Source organism: Varanus komodoensis, unplaced genomic scaffold (assembly GCF_004798865.1).
Source record: "Varanus komodoensis strain SLA01 unplaced genomic scaffold, ASM479886v1 scaffold10, whole genome shotgun sequence".
NCBI lineage: Eukaryota > Metazoa > Chordata > Lepidosauria > Squamata > Varanidae > Varanus > Varanus komodoensis.
This window is the reverse complement of record NW_025335269.1, coordinates 5,270,188-5,289,079: the sequence shown is the minus strand read 5'-3', so window position 1 is coordinate 5,289,079 and position 18,892 is coordinate 5,270,188. Positions and strand designations below refer to the sequence as shown.

General features: G+C 41.6%; 1 protein-coding gene across 1 annotated transcript in view; it reads right to left on the bottom strand.

Moving 5' to 3' along the window:
- Positions 1-11,633, bottom strand: part of LOC123017633 (zona pellucida binding protein) — a 37,363-nt gene extending 25,730 nt beyond the window's left edge. The window contains exons 1-3 of the mRNA XM_044419118.1: positions 11,594-11,633; positions 5,084-5,143; positions 3,556-3,681 (exon numbers count right to left, since the gene is read on the bottom strand). Of these exons, the coding sequence (XP_044275053.1) occupies positions 3,556-3,681; positions 5,084-5,143; positions 11,594-11,633 (226 nt within the window). The remainder of the gene's footprint in view (positions 1-3,555; positions 3,682-5,083; positions 5,144-11,593) is intronic.
- Between the last annotated feature and the right edge of the window lie 7,259 nt (positions 11,634-18,892).

Here is an 18,892-nt window from a genome sequence, read left to right as displayed (position 1 = left end):
AAGAACTTGCACAAGCTGATATATGATCATGATGATCATGCAGATCAACCCATAGGAGGAGTGCTCAACCTTCTACCCTTGGAGACATGCAGATCCCACTCAGTTTCCATTGCTAGTGTTAGCTAGAAAAAGTCTGGGATCTCCCTAGCCAATGCGAGGGAAAGGAAATCCTGACAGCACAGAGATAAATAATGCTAACAAGGAAAGGTAACCCAAGTGGGGAAATGGCAGGAGACCCTTCTCACCCAAATGGGGAAGAGGGGCATGGATCCTGCCAAAACAACTGTAGCTAGGAAAATTTTCCTGACAACAGGCCTTGCTGTGATGCAGAGACCACAAAGAAGGGGAGAAGTATGTGTCAGGGACAAAAAAGGTATGATGCAGGGAACATGGGGGACATGCACATGTGTGAGGAGAGCACATGAACGAGGGTGCAGACATATATCTGTGTGCATAGCCATGCACAGAGGTATATGGCCCCTTGCACCACAGCGAACTTCTAATTTGGGCCTCCAGGCTGAATATGCTAAGCACCTGTACCGTAGATTTATAACTACAATACTGCCAAAATGAAGAGCATTCTAACAACTCAGGTTTGTTCCAAGAGGGAAAAAGACAAGATATAAATGCATTGCGATGATGATGATGAAGAAGAAAACTTCCTTATATCAGTGGCTGTGTTCAGAGGTCATTATTATAGTTTAGTAGGATGCACACAAGCCAAGCTTTCCCCAGTCTAGTACTCCCCATTTACCTTGTCCCATCAAGAAGACCAGTTTGGAACATTCTACTTCCATTTTTAATTAATCACAACTTATCATATTATCCCATATTTTCAACCATCAGTAGCTCAAACCAAGCTTTGTAAACCATGGTTTGAATTTGTTTTGTTTGAAAACAATCATAATTAAGAGTAATCCAGATGGATTCCTGAGGGCTCTGGGGGATTTTCCAGCAGATAAAGCTGGTGCTCCAGTTGATGTCTTGGTCGACTCGTGGAATAGGGAGATGACCAGGGCAATCGATACAATTGCTCGTAAGTGTCCTCTCCTGCCTAGCAGAGCCCGCTTGGCACCATGGTATATGCCTGAGTTGTGGTCAATGAAGCAGACTGGGAGACAACTAGAGCGCAAGTGGAGGAAATCTTGGGACAAATCTGACCGAACACACTTAAGTGAACATTATCATGCTTATGCTGTGACAGTGAGGGCGGTGAAGAGACAATTCTTCTCCGCTGCCACTGCTTCCCTGACTGGAGGAGCTTTTCTGAGTGATACAAGGCCTGATACATTCTGGCCAGGAGAAGGAAGTGGTTGCACCTTGGGCAGCCCACTGTGACAACTTTGCCCAGAACTTAAGGGAAAAAGTCGCTCAGATTCACTGCGATCTGGACTCCACAGCTGATTTGAATCCAGTACAGGAGGTGTCCAGAGCATCGTCTGGTCCATCATTATTGGATGAGTTTCAGTTATTGTGGCCTGATGATGTGGACAAGGTGCTTGGAATGGCACGTCCCACTACCTGTCTCTTGGACCTTTGCCCCTCTTGGCTACTTAAAGAAGCCAGTTACGGGACTGATCCCTGGGTCTGGGAGGTTGTCAACGCCTGAGGGAGGGCTGGGTCCCTACCCCCTTGAAGGAGGTGGTGAGCTGGCCTATCCTGAAGAAGGCATCCCTGGACTCAGAGGTGGCCACCAATTTTAGACCGGTGGCCAACATCCCGTTTCTGGGCAAGGTGTTAGAGCGGGTGGTGGCAGGACAACTCCAGGCACTCTTGGATGAAATGGATTATCTGGACCCATTTCAGTCCGGTTTCAGACCTAGTTATGGCACTGAATCTGTCTTGGTTGCCCTGTATGATGACCTGTGCAGGGAGAGAGACAGGGGGAGTGCATCCCTGTTGGTTCTCCTGGACCTCTCAGTGGCTTTCGATACCATCGACCAAGGTATCCTTCTGGATAGACTGGCTGGGTTAGGAGTAGGAGGCTCTGCTTGGCAGTGGTTCCGCTCCTACCTGACTGGCTGGCTACAGAGGATGGTGCTGGGGGACTATAGCTTTGCGCTGTGGCAGTTGTGCCATGGGGTTCTGCAGGGCTCTATTTTGTCCCCCATGCTTTTTAACATCTACATGAAACCACTGGGAGAGGTCATTAGGAGGTTTGGGCTGTGGTGTCACCAGCATGCTGATGACACCCAGCTCTACCTCTCATTTACATCTACTCCAGGTGAGATGGTGGCTGTGCTGAACCAATGCCTGGCCGAGGTAATGGGCTGGATAAGGGCCAATAAACTGAGCCTCAATCCAGATAAGACGGAAGTCCTGTTGGTGGGCGGATCGCGGTTTCAGGTAACTGACTTTAACCTTGTCCTGGACGGGGTAGCACTCCCTCTCAAGGACAGGGTCTGCAGCTTGGGAGTGCTCCTTGACCCAGAGCTGTCACTGGAATCCCAGAAGGCGGGGGTGGCAAGGAGTGCCTTCCTACAGCTTCAGCTGATCCACCAGCTGTGCCCTTATCTGGACAAGCACTGCCTAGCAACGGTAGTTCATGCTCTGGTAACCTCCCAGTTGGATTATTGTAATGCGCTCGACGTGGGGCTGCCCTTGAAGACGGTCCGGATACTTCAGCTGGTGCAGAACAGAGCTTCCAGGTTGCTGACGGAGACCGGTCATTATTCTCACATAACGCCAGTCCTCTACCAGCTACACTGGCTTCCAGTTGAAGTCCAGGCCCAATTCAAGGTGCTGGTTTGAACCCTATAAAGCCCTGAATGTCTTGAGACCAGGATACCTGAAGGAGTGCCTCTTCCCTTACATGCCCTCACGCCCCTTAAGATCTGTGGGAGAGGCTTTGCTCCAGTAGCCCTCTTTAAAGGAGATAAAAAGAACAACTACCCGGAGCCGGGCCTTCTCTGTGGTGGCGCCCAGATTGTATTCTTTTCGGTGGCAGGTCAAAACCTTTTTATTTAATCACTATTTTAAAAATTAATATTTTAACTGTGTCAAACAGTCACTTTGATTTTGTCTTTTATGTAATTTTTATTGAATTATGTTTTTGTACGTGTGATTTTATTATTATTGTATTTCAGTTTTATGGATTGTGAGCTGTCCCGAGATGCCAAGGCATAAAGGACGGCATACAAAAGTTTTAAATAAATAAAATAATCATTACTTGCTGGGGTGTCAACACCATCACAAATTGTGATTATTCAAAAGTGGCTATAACAGCTTCCAAACTGTTCCTCGTAGCCATACTTGCAGAAAGAAAAGGACACGTGTGCAAGCCCAGGAGAAAACTTAAATCCAATCATGCCTTCATGATGAACAATTTAAAATGACATCTGAACACAGCCAATGGAACATAAAAGCACCTCACTTTGTTTGGATTATGTTGTATACATTTTCTGGGGATTTACTTATTCACCCCAACATTATGGAAAATGAAAAAAGTAAAAAAGTAAAGCATGCAGAAAAGTAAATGAGATGGTATAAAACTATCTTTCTGCCTTAATTGAGATAAAAATGGTAAAGATTACTTTGGGAAGGGGAGAACCTTACCTGTAACTAAATCACCACCTGGTCCATGCCACTGAAATATTGGATCTATCAGTTCTGAATTTCTTAAATGATTTGTCACACACAGAATACGTGGACTATTATGCTCTAATCTGACATAAACTTTGACTGAAAATCCAAAATATCAAGATTAGCAGATGTTATCAAAATACAGTATTAACATAATATGCTTACGGTAGAAGTAACATTTATTACTATTATTATAGGTATTATACAATTCTATAAAATATTCAGAGTTTAGGTTAAACTTCAGGGATAATCTTCTACATGTGTAGATGTGTCATCGCACAGCAACATACACATGTGTACACACCTACATACTTACAGGCAACCCTCATATAAGTCCTCAACTGCCTTATATGAGCCAACTAGATCTGTCCCTATGTATACATCAATGAAGATGAACTACACACATTTTTTAAAACTTTCATTACTGCCATGTAGCAGGAAAAAATAGGCACACTGTGAGTAAACAAGAAAGCCGGGCCAAGCTGGTAACTGTTTTATCAAAGGTGAAATCACATGCAGAACATTCCAGAATCCACAGTATTCCTTGTAGCCCCTTCTCCAAGCCACAGACTCTGTTATAAACTTGAAAGGAAGATTCCAGTACTTCATCACTCCTCCCCTCACACCTGCTATGGAATGAATTGTGCAGGTTGCTTTCTGAGGCTGTAAATTCAGCCTCAGAGGACCTCAGAGAGGGGAGCAGTGGGGCATTTCTGTGGACAGTGTGGGGGCACATTTATGTATCATGCCATGCTGCTTGGACTATCACAACCTATCACCGCTTAAAGAATCTGTCCTCACTTCCCTAGTTGTCCAAATTTAACTGTAGTTGAACTATCAAGCATTTTATTTATTGCAATAACAGAACAACAAATACTACTTTTCCAGCATAATCCTATGCAAGTCCCTTCAGAAATAAATCCCATTAAGTTCAATGGGATATATTTTAAAGAAACTGTGCATCAGAGAGTAGCTTTAATGTAATGTACTTGATAGGTAATATAATTCTCTTTGGAGAAAACACTTTAACTGGTCATGTTCCCAGATCAAATCTTAGATTAAAGTCAAGCAATGAAGCAGCTTTATGCTCCTTTCACACTGCTTTGCTTTGCTTTTTGTGAAAGTGAATGAACAAGCCAGGAAGCCAGTTAGCCACAGCATCTTGTTACATACAAAACAGAAATTGAGGTTAATGGCTTCCAAAGTTTAAACCAAGATAATGCTAAACCGTAGCTTCATATTTTGGCTTGTTTAGAAGCCATTAACAATGGTTTCCCAGTATGAATGTAACAGAATCTACAGCTTCCTGCTTTGTTTCCTGATTCACATGGTGAAGTGAAACCTGAGCAAAGGGGCTGCATGTGAGTACATGAAAATTAATCTCATTAGGACATCTCATCTCATTAAGTCAAGATCATCTGAAATACAACCAGTGTTCAAGGCCTACCCACAATTCTAAAAACAGACTTGATTAAACAAATTTTAAATCTTTATTGTATACCTGGCAAATTGGTCGATCCCACAACTTTCAATGTATTAGGATCTACGCTGGCAGAATGTACTGTGAACATTAAAAAAAAGAATTAACTTCCTAAGAACATAAAAGAAATTGAACTGATTGCTGTCTGATCAGAACAAAATCGATTGACTTATGTAGACACAGCTCCACAATTGAGTGAAACAAGCAGTATTAGAAAGACTGACCACACCTGGACAATCTTTATGAAACCATGGACAAGTGCTATGCTTGCACACTCATTCTCCACCAGTCTCATCACATGCCCATTTCAGGATGAAAAGCCTGGCTTGCATTAAGGCAAAATTTCCATTTACATCGCAACCAAAAAACTGGTTTAATGTCAGCAAACCAATCAGATCCCAGTTTACTAACTATTCATCAAACATTCACCGGTTTACCCATAACACAAAACTTTGGTTTACTGCAAATGTTAATGTTGTTTGTGTCAAAGACAGTATGAAATGGAAGAAGGAAGGAGCATGTGGCGACTGTGCTCATTCATGTCTTCATAAAATGTTATTTGTGAAGCCATGTATCATTTCAAAACAGAGTACCAAGGTGGTATCATGAATAAATTGACATACATTAAGCAGGGTGGATCAGATTCATGCTTATTTTGGACCAGTCATATGCATTCAGACTAAGCAAACTGACAAGGCAATTGTGAGAATAAACTGGAACAACCCCTATGTAAACCGCCTTGAATTCTTTGAAGAAAGAGTTGCATAAAATGAATTCTGAGTGAAAGATATCTATTAGAAGCATTACTGTAAATGATATATAAAAAATAAGTGACACAAATAAAATATTATTCTATACTACTCTTAACTTTCCTCTCCCATCAGTATCTGGAAAAAGTATGGACCCTTTAAAACATATACTATATGCTATACAGTATACCCCGGTGAAGTTGCGGTTTAGCATTCGCGGCCTCTGTCTTTCGCGGAATTTTCCGTACGGCAGCTTGCTCGAAAGGAGATTGTTTTCTCCCAGCAAGGAGATTGGTTTGAACTCACTCGGAGAAAACAACCTCTGTGCACGCCTGCCCCTGCCTCGCCATACACGCGCACCCACCGCCCCGCCTGGCCTGTACGCCCCACCCACACCACCTTGGTGGCCCGTGCCCATCGCTGGCACCTTTCAACTGGCCTCTATTCAAAAAGTTTGAGGACCCCTGTTTTAAGGCTTCTGGCAATGAACCTTTACCACATTCAAAATTCACAGTTTTTCACAATTTGCAGGTGCTCTAGGAATGCAAACCCAGCGAATTTCGGGGGACTACTGTATCCAGTAAAAAGGACAAGGTGATATACTTCCATAAATGCCAACTTTAATTGAGTTTTGCCAGAATTTATGCTCTTTTTTGTTGTCTATTCTGTGATAGGAACGTAAAAGCCCTGCTGTACCAACCCAAAGGTCAGTGAAATACAACATCCTGTTTCCCACAACACCCAACCTGATGCTAACAAGAAATTCACAAGCAGCCCTTTCCTACTACTATCGTTCCCTTGCTAACTATCAAGTTTCTGGGACACCATTTTTAGAGCTCTTCCACCTGTTAACAATAACTGCTTTGGCACAGTTGTTTATACTGTTATCATACTGTGAAATAAACTGCTTTTTTAATTGCAGCAATGTTTAAAATTTAAATATCAACCTTTGATACCGAATACATCCATGCTATACATTCAAGGCTTCATGACAGCAATTGTAACAAAATTACTTGCATTATTCAAAACATTTACAGCCTGCTCTTCAGTTGCAAAGGCTACCAGAGATGCTTAGATATCCACAAAATAATTCCTGCCCTCAAGCTTACCATCTAAAACCACATGACACAAAAAGAAAAATGTAATTGAGACAGCACGTGTCAATCAGCAGGTTCATCAAATGTCCATTTACACTGAGGTTTCTGCAACAGACAAATTTATTTTTTGATAACCAATTTTGCTGTTTTATATACTGCTTCAGGTACTGTTTACCTGAAGCAGTAAAGAGAAGTACAACAAAAACTATTAAAATGGTTAACAAAGATTGCAATCCTATGCCCATTTATCTGGTCACAAGCTCAGTAAACTCAATGGGACTTACTTTTGAGAACTGCATAGGTACTTCAATGTTCAACAGCCTATATGTGTCAACTCAAAAGTCAGTCCTATTGCTTTCAATGAGGGGATATAGGCTTATACCCTAAAACATCCACAAACATTTTAAAGCACGATTTCTCATCTGGCTAGTGCATTTTTTTAAGCAAAATCAAACATGTTTTGCTGACATTTTTCATGTACATGTTTGTAAAACCGACAAAATCTCATTACTTTGGTCATGGCAAGATAATATACTTTTATTAATCTTCCTTGCTGTTTGTTGTTATGTTTAGGAATATCCAGGGTTAGGCACTTAACAAATATTTGTCAAGACACAAAATCATTTTTGGAGTATCTCACCTTTTAGCAAGCTTTGCTGAGCAGAAAAAAAAATCTAAGAGCATCTAAATCCACAAGATGGAGCTCTGCAGCCACTAATGCAAAAATACTAGAAACAGTACAACTAATCAATCAAGAGCTTTCAAAATGGACATGGCAGAATACAATACAAATATTTCTCAAACTATTTTCATATACTTTGATACCTTCGGGCCAGGTATCAGGAGGGATGGGAGAAAGGAGGAGGCTGGGAACTCCAAGGAAAGGAAGCGGTGGGAAGGAGTTGAGGTGCATGTACACCAATGCTAGGAGCATGGTAATAAGCAGGAAGAGCTTGAAGCTCTCCTGGGAATAGGAGGGTATGACCTGGTGGGAATTGCAGAAACTTGGTGGGATGAAATGCAAGTCTGGAATGTGAACATAGAAAGGTATCACCTTTTTAGAAAGGACAGGAAGGGAAAGAGAGGTGGGGCTGTGGCTTTATATGTCAGGGAAGGGATAGGATACAGTGAGGAAGAATGCAGCACAGACGGGGATTTGGTAGAGGCAGTCTGGGTGAAACTTAGGGGTTTTGATAGGGAAAGAGACCTGACAGTGGGGGGTATGTTATCGCCCTCCAGGTCAACTTGAGACCATGGATGATATCCTGACAGGCCAGATTCTAAGAATATCTCGGGGGAGAGACACAGTAATTATGGGAGATTTCATTCTCTCGGATATTACTTGGGAGACTCACTCGGCGGTGACAGCCAGGTCACATCGCTTCCTAGAAGCTATTAAGGGAGCGTTTTTCACACAAAGAGTCCGAGAGGCGACGAGGGGGAAAACATCCTTGACTTGGTCTTGACCAATAGGGAGGAGCTGATAGATGAAGTACAGATTAGGGAAGCTCTGGATGCGAGTGATCATCCTTTGCTTTGAGATCCAGGGAATGGGGACGTGCACCAGGTTGAGCACTAAAAGCTGGGACTTCAAGGGGGCCAACTTTGGCCAACTGAAGGCCAGACTGGGAAAAGTCTCCTGGGATAGGTTACTGGAAGGTAAGCGAGTGGAGGAGGGGTGGATGGCACTCAAAAAGGAGGATTTGGAGGTGCAAGCCTTGACGATACCCTTGGTTAGTAAGGTGGGGAAGTGGAGGAGAGTGCCGCCATGGATGTGAAAGGAGTTGGTTAGAGGGATTAGACGAAAGAGGAACCTCCGTAGGAAATGGGTACTGGGGCAAATACACAAAAGGGTATACCGGGAGGAGGAGGCCCGTTGTAGAAGGCTTCTTCGCAAGGCTAAAGCTGATTATGAGCTGAGACTTGCAAAGAATATCAAGAGCAACAAAAAGGGCTTCTTTCAGCATATAAATAGGAAGAGGAAGGGGAGACAAGTGGTGGGACAACTAAAGGAGGAAGGAGATCCAGTAACAGATATGAGGGAACAGGCAGAGAAGCTAAATGACTATTTTGCCTCTTTGTTCTTCCCAAAGCAGGACGGGGGATATCCGCATAGGAGATTAGATGAGGCTGGGGACTTAGGGGCACAGATTAGAGTCACCCCCCTTGAAGTCGAGGGGCTCCTCAGTGCATTGGACATTACAAAGGCGCCAGGCCCTTATGGGTTACACCCGAGAGTACTTATAGAGTTGGCAGGGGTTCTCTCACTCCCTCTGGCCTCCATTTTTGAGACCTCGTGGAGAACGGGTGAAGTTCCAGAGGATTGGAGGGTGGCATCAGTGGTCCCAATTTTCAAAAAGGGTAGTAGAAAGGACATGGGGAATTATAGACTGGTTAGCCTTACGTCCATTGTAGGAAAAACAATGGAAAGGCTCATAATAGAGAGAGATCTAGTGATGCTAGATAGGGAAGGGAGGCTGACAGCCACACAACACGGCTTCCGCAAAAACAGGTACTGTCAGACAAACCTTGTGGAATTCTATGACAAGGTTTTGCGATGGCTAGATGGAGGGGATGCAGTGGATGTGGTATACCTGGATTTCAGTAAGGCCTTTGACAAAGTGCCCCATGATATTCTGGTGGAGAAACTGAGGAGTTTTGGGATACACCAAAGCACTGTCCGGTGGATTAGGGCATGGTTGACTGACTGAAAGCAGAAGGTAACCATTAACGGGGAATCATCGGGATGGCAGCCAGTGACAAGTGGGGTCCCCCAGGGCTCTGTCCTGGGGCCGATCCTGGTTAATCTTTTCATTAACGACACGGAAGAAGGGATGAACAGTCTGCTGATCAAATTCGCAGAAGACACTAAAACTGGAGCAGTGGCCACCACTGAGGAGCAGTTACTCCAGATCCAAAAGGATCTGGACAGACTATGGAAGTGGGCAAGAGACAACAGGATGGCGTTCAATGTGGATAAGTGCAAGGTCTTTTACTTGGGGCATAGGAATAGCTGTCATAAGTACAGGTTAGGTGATAAGTGGCTGGAGAGCAGCACTTGTGAAAGGGACCTTGGGGTACTGGTTGATCGCAGGCTAAACATGAGTCAGCAGTGTGATGCCATAGTCAAGAGGGCAAACGCCACCCTTGGTTGCATAGCCAGAAGTGTGGCTTCTAGATCAAGAGAGGTATTACTACCACTCTACATGACTCTAGTGCGCCTGCAACTGGAGTATTGTGTTCAGTACTCATTACAGAACCCCTCATTACAGAAAGAATATAGTCAGGTTAGAGTCAGTGCAACATAGGGCCACAATGTTGGTGGCCGGTTTGCAGGGGTTTGCTGTATGAGACAAGACTGAGGGAACTGGGTCTCTTCAGCCTGGAGGAGACTCAGAGGGGGTATGTTGGCGACAAACAGGTATGTGAGGGGATGTCACATGCAGATGGGTAGAGACCTGTTCTCCCCTGCAGAGGAATGCAGGACACGCTTCAACGGAGCAAAGCTCAAGGAACCAAGGTCCCATCTGGATGCCAGGAAGCACTTCCTGACAGTTAGGACTCCAAGGGTGTGGAATGGGCTTCCACAAGAGGTCAGAGGCTCCATCGGTGCGGGTGTTCAAAGATAAGCTGGACATGCACATGGTGGGTATGTCGCGAGCGGAGCCGGCTGGTGCCGGAAGTCAGACTTGATGGCCCGGGAGACCCCTTCTGACTCATTCTGTTTCTATATTATTAAAACACACACACACTTCTGCATCCCTTTCCAGTACTCGGTGATTTCTCCCAATGGAGCGATGTTACTAATACACGTTTTTCAAGCTATTCTTGAACTAGGAGTAAGCAATAAAATGCTCAGTCTTGCTGATGACACTAAACTATTTAGGGTGGTTAAAACCTAAAAGGATTATGAAGAGTTCCAAAGGGATCTCTCCAAACAGAGATTGGGGATAAAAATGGCAAATGCACTTCAGTGTAAGCAAGTGTAAAGTAAGCATACTAGGGCAAAGAAATCCCAACTTCAAATATAAGATGATGTGGGATCTGAGCTAGCAGTGACAGATCAAGAAAGGGATCTTGGGATATGGTGGACAGCTTGATGAAAATGTTGCTAAAAAGCCCAACTTCATGTTAGATGCTATTAGGCAAGGAATAGAAAATAAAACTGCCAACACTGTAGTCCTCTAATACAAACCTTTGGTGTGACTGCAATTAGCATATTGTGTACAGTTTTGGTGGCTGTACCTGAAAAAAGACATTGTTCAATTGGAAAAAGTGCACAAAAGGGCAAAAATGATGAAGGGCTTGGGGCAACTTCCCTGTGAGTACGAGTAACAGTTATACCAACTAGGATTGTTTAACTTAGAAATAAGGGAAGTGGAAACATGACAGAGGAGTTTAAAATTATGCATGATATAGAGAAAGTGGAAAGGCAGACATTTTCCTCCTTCCCCGTAATAGCAGAACCCAGGGTCATCTCGTGAACATGACCTGTGGGAGATTCAGGACAGATAAAAAGAAGTGCAGTTAAACTATGGAATTCACTGCCACAAGAGGTAGTGATGGCCACCAACTTAGATAGCTTAAAAAGGTGATTAAACATATTCATGGAAGAGAATGGCTACTACTTCTGATGGCTGTATGCTAACTCCATTATCAGAAGTACCATGCCTGCATGCATTTACCTGAGAAACTTGGACAAGTGGAATTCTTGTGCCCAACCATCTAGACGGGTCCTTTGGGCAGCTGGTTCACCACCATGTGGACAGAGTGCTGGACTAGATGAGTCCCTGGTGTGATCCAGCATGGTTTTTCTTACATTCTTGATTTCTGTTATTTTATTAATGTTAAGTTTCTCTCTCAATTACTAATAATTCATTTGCCTTGAAGCCATTTCTGAACTTTTACATTTTTTTAATTAATTTTGATATTTGTATTCTTGTTTCTCTCAGAACTAAATTTTATTTCAGACATTGGTGGTGCCTACTATGTGTTCTTTTGGTGCTAGGTGAAGTCCTTCTTATTCTCACAAGCATTTAAATCCTTCCATTATTATTGTTTTAAATCTTATTTTATGTTTACATCTTTACACTGCAGGTGGTTTTTGCTCTACTTGAAAGTTTTAACTTAAAAGTTTTACATTGTCTGAACCATGTTTCTGTTCTTAAGTCCTGTGAGCTGCCCAAAAATCATTAGTTACCAGCTGATATAAAATGCTATAAATACATGAAATAAGTATTCCCTATGTTCTTGCATGTCCTTGCATGTCAAGGATATTGAGATGCAAGGAAAATAGCATGGACTGTATTCCGTTCAGCAGTGGTAGCTGAAGGCAACACTGGCAGAGAATCTTTCATAGAAAATACCAGTGAAGCTCAAGCTTACTTTGGTTAGTACTGCGCTGAAGGCAGTAATGCTAAAGCACTTCTGAATATTTCTTACCTTGACAAACTGATGAAGAAACAATCCAAAATTTAACAAGAGATAGTGCTAGAAGATTAATTTTCCAGGTTGGAAGGCACTCAAACAGCTACTGGGGAAGAGCAAAGGACAGGTTCAAGTAGCACTGTTGCTAATGATGCAGCTAAATCAAACCCAAAAAGAGGTTTAGTGGCTGACAAGCACTGAAGCAAAAGGAAAGTCTGATAGTGTACAACACATACAAATGGAATGCAGAACATAGGAAATAAGAATCAACACAAACTGGAAAGCATAAAGAAAGAAACATGATTAAACATCTCAGTACTTGGTGTGAATGAACTAAAGTGGACTGGAATGAGAGATTTTCAGTCAGACAAACACAAAATGTTTTACCCTGGAATGACAAATTCAAAAAAAATTGAGTGACTCTAATACTGAGAGAAGATTTAGTATAGGTAGTATGGGGCTATCATGCATAGTCCCACCAGATAATATCAATTAGAATTCTTGGAAAACCTACCAATGTAACCATCATTCAAGCATCTACTCCAACAACAGGTGCTGAAGAAGAAATCAAAAACAAAACAAGATACAGTGTTAATCATAAATGGAATGCAAAAGTAGGAAACAAAACAGAATCAAATGTTGTGGGAGAATTTGACCTAGGGGTTAGCAATGAAGCAAGAGAATAACTAATAGAATATTGTGAAGCCAACAATCTGTTTATTCTAAGAACCTACTTCATGCAACCAATCAGATGATTGTACATATGAACATCACCAGATGGCCAATACAGTTCTCAAATACAAGTATTTGAAGTAAAAGATGAAGTAGCTGTATTCTCACTGCCAAAACAAGCAGACTGTGGTAGTGACCACAAATATTTAATTCTTTTTAAAGGCTGAAAAAGATCACTGGCCAGAGTATAGTGACAAAGAAGAACTTAAATAACATTCCAGAAGAATTTGATGTCCACATAAGGTACATATTTGCATTAACGAACTGACTATGAATCAGAAGAACTGTGAACTGCAGCCAAAGACATCATTAGGGAAGAATGTGCAAAAAAAATGTAATAATAATCCTATAGCAAAAAGAAAGAAAAGGCCTTGCTGCATGATGAAAGAAACACTCACAGTTGCTAAGGACGGTGAGAAACAAACAGTAACAGAAATAGGGAACGCAAACTTTCAGTGACCACTATCCCATAAAAACATACAGAACTGTTACAATGGCCAGTGCAAGGACACTGAAGAAAACAACAAAAGAAGACCAAGAGGTCTCTTCCAGAAGATCCAAGACATCAAAGGGAAGTTAAAACCTAGATTAGGAATGCTGAAAGACTAAGAGGGGTACTTTCTAACCAGGAGAAAATAAAGAGAAGATGGAAACAATTTTCACAAGAATTATACAGAAGAAATGGCAAACTCCTTTGAAGAGGAGTCCTATAAGAAAAAGCCTACAATATTAGAAGGGGAAGTGAAAGCTGCTCTGAAAACACCTGGAAAGAATGAAGCACCTGGAGTAGACAGGGTATAGAACTATTCCAAACAGCAGAGACTGAATCTGTCCAAATCCTAAAAAGAATGTGCCAATTAAGATGGAAAACAAAACAATGACCCACAGACTAGAAACGTCCCATATACATTCAAATGATAAGGAAGTGCTAAGAACTGCAGCAACTATAGGGCCACTGTATTTCCCATACAAGCAAAGTGATGCTCAAGGTGTGGCAACAAAGAATATTACCCTATATGGAGTGAGAAATGCCTGACATTCAAAGTGGATTCTAAAAAGAAAGAGAGAATAGAGTTCATATTGCAAATACACTTTGGCTACTGGAGCACACCAAAGAATTTCAAAAGATCAGTCTATGCTTTATAGACTACAGCAAAGCCTTTGCCTATGTGGATCACAATAATCTCTAGAACCAAAGGAACTTGATTGTCCTGAAGTGTAATATTTATTGTGCACAAGACACTACTTAAGAACTGAATATGGAGAAACAGAATGGTTTTTTATAGGCAAAGGAATCAGATGAGGGTTCATTTTATCTCCCTAGAGCATTTCATAAAGAAAGCTGGATTAGAATCAGAAGAAGAAAGAGTGAAAATTGGTGGATGACACATTTATAATTTAAAATATACAGATGATACCATATTACTGACAGAAAGCAGCAATGAATTGAGAATAACTCGTGATGAAAGTGAAAAAAAATTAACTGCAAAAGTGGGACTGCTACTGAACATTAAGAAAACAAAAATCACACTATAGGGAGGGAAATGACAAAACTTTATCATCAACAAAAGAAACTGAAATTGTGAAAGATTTTCTATTCACTGGCTGGCTCAATCATCAATTTAAATGGACACTGAAGCCTAGAAATTCAAAGATGAGGGAAACTTGGAAGTGCAGCAATAAAGGAACTAAAAATAGCATTAAGTGTATAGATGTTTCATTGAAGACCAAGGCCATGATTATTCACACTACTGTATGCCCAATCACTATGTATGGGCATGAAAGCCAGACAGTAAAGCAAGTTGACAGGAGAAAAACAAGATCCTGGAATAGAGCTTTGCAAGTTCTCTGGACTGATGGAAAGACAAACAAATAGGTCCTAGATCAAATAAAGGCAAAAATTGCTCTGGAAACAACAAAACTGAAGCTGTCACACTATGGGCACATCCTGCAAAGGCAATAATGTTAGGGAAAGAAAGACCAGCTATGAGATGTATCAATTCCATAAAGAGAGCCACAGCCTCAAGTTTATAAGAGCTGAGCAGGGCAGTCAAGGTCAGGTCATTTTGGATGGCATTAATTTATACAGTCACCATACAGAGACAATTTAAAGGCACATAACACCAACAATACCTCAAAGGAGGTGAGAGCAATGTACCTTGCTAAGCCATGTCATCTTCTCAGTTTTAAGCACTGAACTGACACTTCAGAGCACATTCTACTTTTTTAAGATTTCCAGAGACTCCCCCTCACTTCTACACAGCTCCTTTTCAGGGCATTTCCATCTCCTGTTACTGCAGTTATCAGTCAGTTTTAAAAGAAACATGATAATATATGCAAATTTAGGAGATGCCAATGAAGGGGAAATTCCTAACACTTTAAGTACTGGGAAGTATACGGAGTGTATTTGCACAACTGCAGTAACTGTTCCAAGAAAGAGTGAGTTAATATATCCCCTTCCTGAAGTAGCTGGAGTCTTGGGAAGCAGCATTAGAGGCAGGAAAGCACTGGGGGAAAAATGGCATATGTACAGTGTTGGAGAAATGAAGAGCTACCGGCTGAAGATTTGATCTTGAACAAGATACTGGACTGTGCAGAAATGGACAGACTGACTTTATCTCTTAAGGGAAAAGAAGAAAACGTTTACTACCAAACATGGGACTTTTTCTATCAATGGCTACAGAATCATAACTCTAATTCAGACTGAAATACATAGCATTTGTAGAGAGAAGTAAGATTTGTACACAGTATGTTTGAAGTCTTTGGAATAATTATTTGTTTAAAACAATAAAAGTTTGGAAAAAAAGTATTGTTTCACACAATATTAACATTGGATACGAGTCTTGGGAAACATGCGTGTATAGACGGCACACACAGTAGCCAGGAGGCTTGCGTAGACTGGAAAGGGATTGCCGGGGCTGTTTGGAAGCTTCCCGGAGTGGGCCATGAGCGCCAGCTACAATAGCCTTGAGCAAGGCAAGCTGATCCTTCAACCACTCCCCGTTTGCATGTTGGGCCCTCCGAAGCCTCTTTTCCCCATACAATTCATACTATCACGATCTGGGTCGACAAGGCGCAGAATTACCCTAAACAGGAAGAATGCAGACGAGAACGTCTATTCTCGCCCCTTCTTCATAAGCTGACTAGGGGAAAGCGAGGCGCTCGTTTTACCTGAGGGGAGAACCTGCAGCAGGGACGATGTCAGGATGAGTATGAGGCTGCACGAGCCCCAGAAGGTGGAAGTGCTGGATATGGAGGAGGAGGAGGAGGAGGAGGAGGGCCCAGGTCTCCTGCGCCGTCCCCACCACCGCATCCCCGCACGCCCACAAATGTAGCCTGGCCGGTCGGCGTGCCCACCCTCCTCCTATTTCTTTCCCACGGGCGCCCCACGTCAAGTTCGTTACCCCACCGACCTCGAACGCGGCTCGTCACAATCGCGGAGGGAAGGATACATAGGGGGGAGGGGCCGGGCGAGAAACGCGGGAACGACAGGGCGGCGCGTAAGAGGCGGCCTTTCCCCCGCATCGCTGCAGACACGCCGTGCTACCACGCCCGCCCTGTCGCGCCCGCGGCGTTGAGGTACTCCACGTGCTTTCATGGTACCCCGGTAGCGAAAAAATTCCGTAGCAAGGAAGTGAAATAAAAGCCATTGGACGAGTTATGTACATTGCTGGGATTGTTATAGTTATCGGTATTTTTCTGCATTATCCTGTCGTGTGGCACGAGTCAGTTACTTTTTCTGCAGCTGGCTAAATGCTGGCTAGGGCATGTTGGAGGCTTTCTGTCTAAACATTAATTAATAGATGTCCGTATTGGGTGCCTACTCTTTGCTGCATTGTAACATGACAAATTATGGACAGACTGTTGTGACTTTCAGTGGGGAAAACAACACAGGATTTTGCAGAATTTATCAGCACAAGCCACATTGTGTGAGATGATTTTAATTATCAAGTAATTCTTGCTAATTCTTTACCACTCAGAAGTAAGTCATGCTAACTTCAATGAGGCTTACTCCCTGGCAAGTGGTTATAAAATTGCAGCTTTGATTTCTTTAATAAATATTAAAGCTATTGGAATACAGTATTTATTGTTGTTAAAAAGTGGATTACAGAAAAAAAGGCACCAAGGGATCTTGCACAAATACTACATATGTTATCAAGATATTTAAAAATCACTGAAGGCAGTAATTGTTACCTCTTATGCATTCAGTTAAATTAATTAGTACTTAATTGAAAATTACACAGCAATTATTCTAAAGCTACTGGAATATTAATGAAAAAATAATACAACGTATTCCATTTCTTTAAAAGTTTTACGCTGGTTAGGTTGATTCTACAGCTTTATTAGGATTGATTTTTTTTTAACTATACTCGATATTGTTTCCAAAAGTACTTACTCCCAACAAGGTATTTTTTCAAACTGAAGACAGAACTGGTTGTAGTTCCAACACTGAATGAATTCTGCCTCCACAAAAAAATGACAAACAACATGGTTAGTTTTCTGCCTATGTAGACAGAATTTCTGAAATATTAATTCTCTGTAACAATCACAGCCAAGTGGGAAGCCTGCAGGGAAGGAGTAACAAGCAACACTAGCCAGCTAGGAAACTTCTGAAGAGTGGTTTGCGGGAAATAAGAACGTTCATTTTTCTTTGGGATGAATGGAATTTGTAAGAATGCAGTGTCTTTTAAATAATTGTCCCTGCAAAAATAATTTTTAAAAACATATAGGCTGAAAGCTCTTTGTCCTATAAATCCTCCTTAGCATTGCAATATCCAGGGAGTGAATGCTGAAGACAAGTTGCATATGCACAAGACTATCATTTCATTTGTATCGGACCTGAGTTCTTGCAATGAAGACAAATTAAAATTGAAAGACTTGGAGAAGTTTGGCTGTGCTTTTTACCACAATATTCATTTATGTTATAAATATCCTATTCAACAGTGTTATCAATGAATGGGCTTATCAATGGACAACAGTGTTATCAATGGAATATTTAGATTTATTATTTATCAGTGATAAATCTAAATATTATACTGTTACTATCTTTTTATAAAATCTTTATCAGGGCATTTGGAAGTAACATTGAAACATTTGATCAGCTTTTTAAAAATCCATTTTTAATGTACAGGGTGTCCATAAAGTCCATGTGCAATTTAAAATACCTGTAACTTTGTAACTGCACGTGATAGAAACAATCTAAAAAGCAAAAGAAAGAAGAAACACTACATTTTTTATTGTTCTTGTTAATTTTCAACATGTCCACCATCATTACTAATACAAACAGTAATACAAGTCTGTAGTTCTCGGTAAACATTTTCAAGTTGATTTTTAGTAATGCCAGCAATCAACATCAGTTATCCCAGCTTGCAAGTCTTCTACAGATCGAGGTTTGGTTGAGCAAACATTAGTTTTCACATGTCCCCATAAAAAGAAATCTAATGGAGTCAAATCTAATGGAGTCAAACACATAGCTTTACCAGACCGTGGCTTATCATTGACAGAACCTGTTTCTTTAAACCTTTTCATCCACTTGGATATGGAATTCCTGTATGGTGCTTCTTTCTTGTACTGGGTTCTAAACCTTTGGACAGCGGTGGTAGATTTTAGTTTGGCCAACCAAAGAACACAGTTTACTTTCTCTTCTAGTGAAGCCATGGGTCAACAGTAATTCTGAAAAATAAGGAATTTTAAATTTCAAGCAATTGTTAAACATATTGTGTAAAACAAATGCTGACTAAAATTTCTAAAGATAAAAAAACTTGATACATCAAGCTTTCTAATCCTTTTTACAGTTTGTTTCTATTGTGTGTAGTTACAAAGTT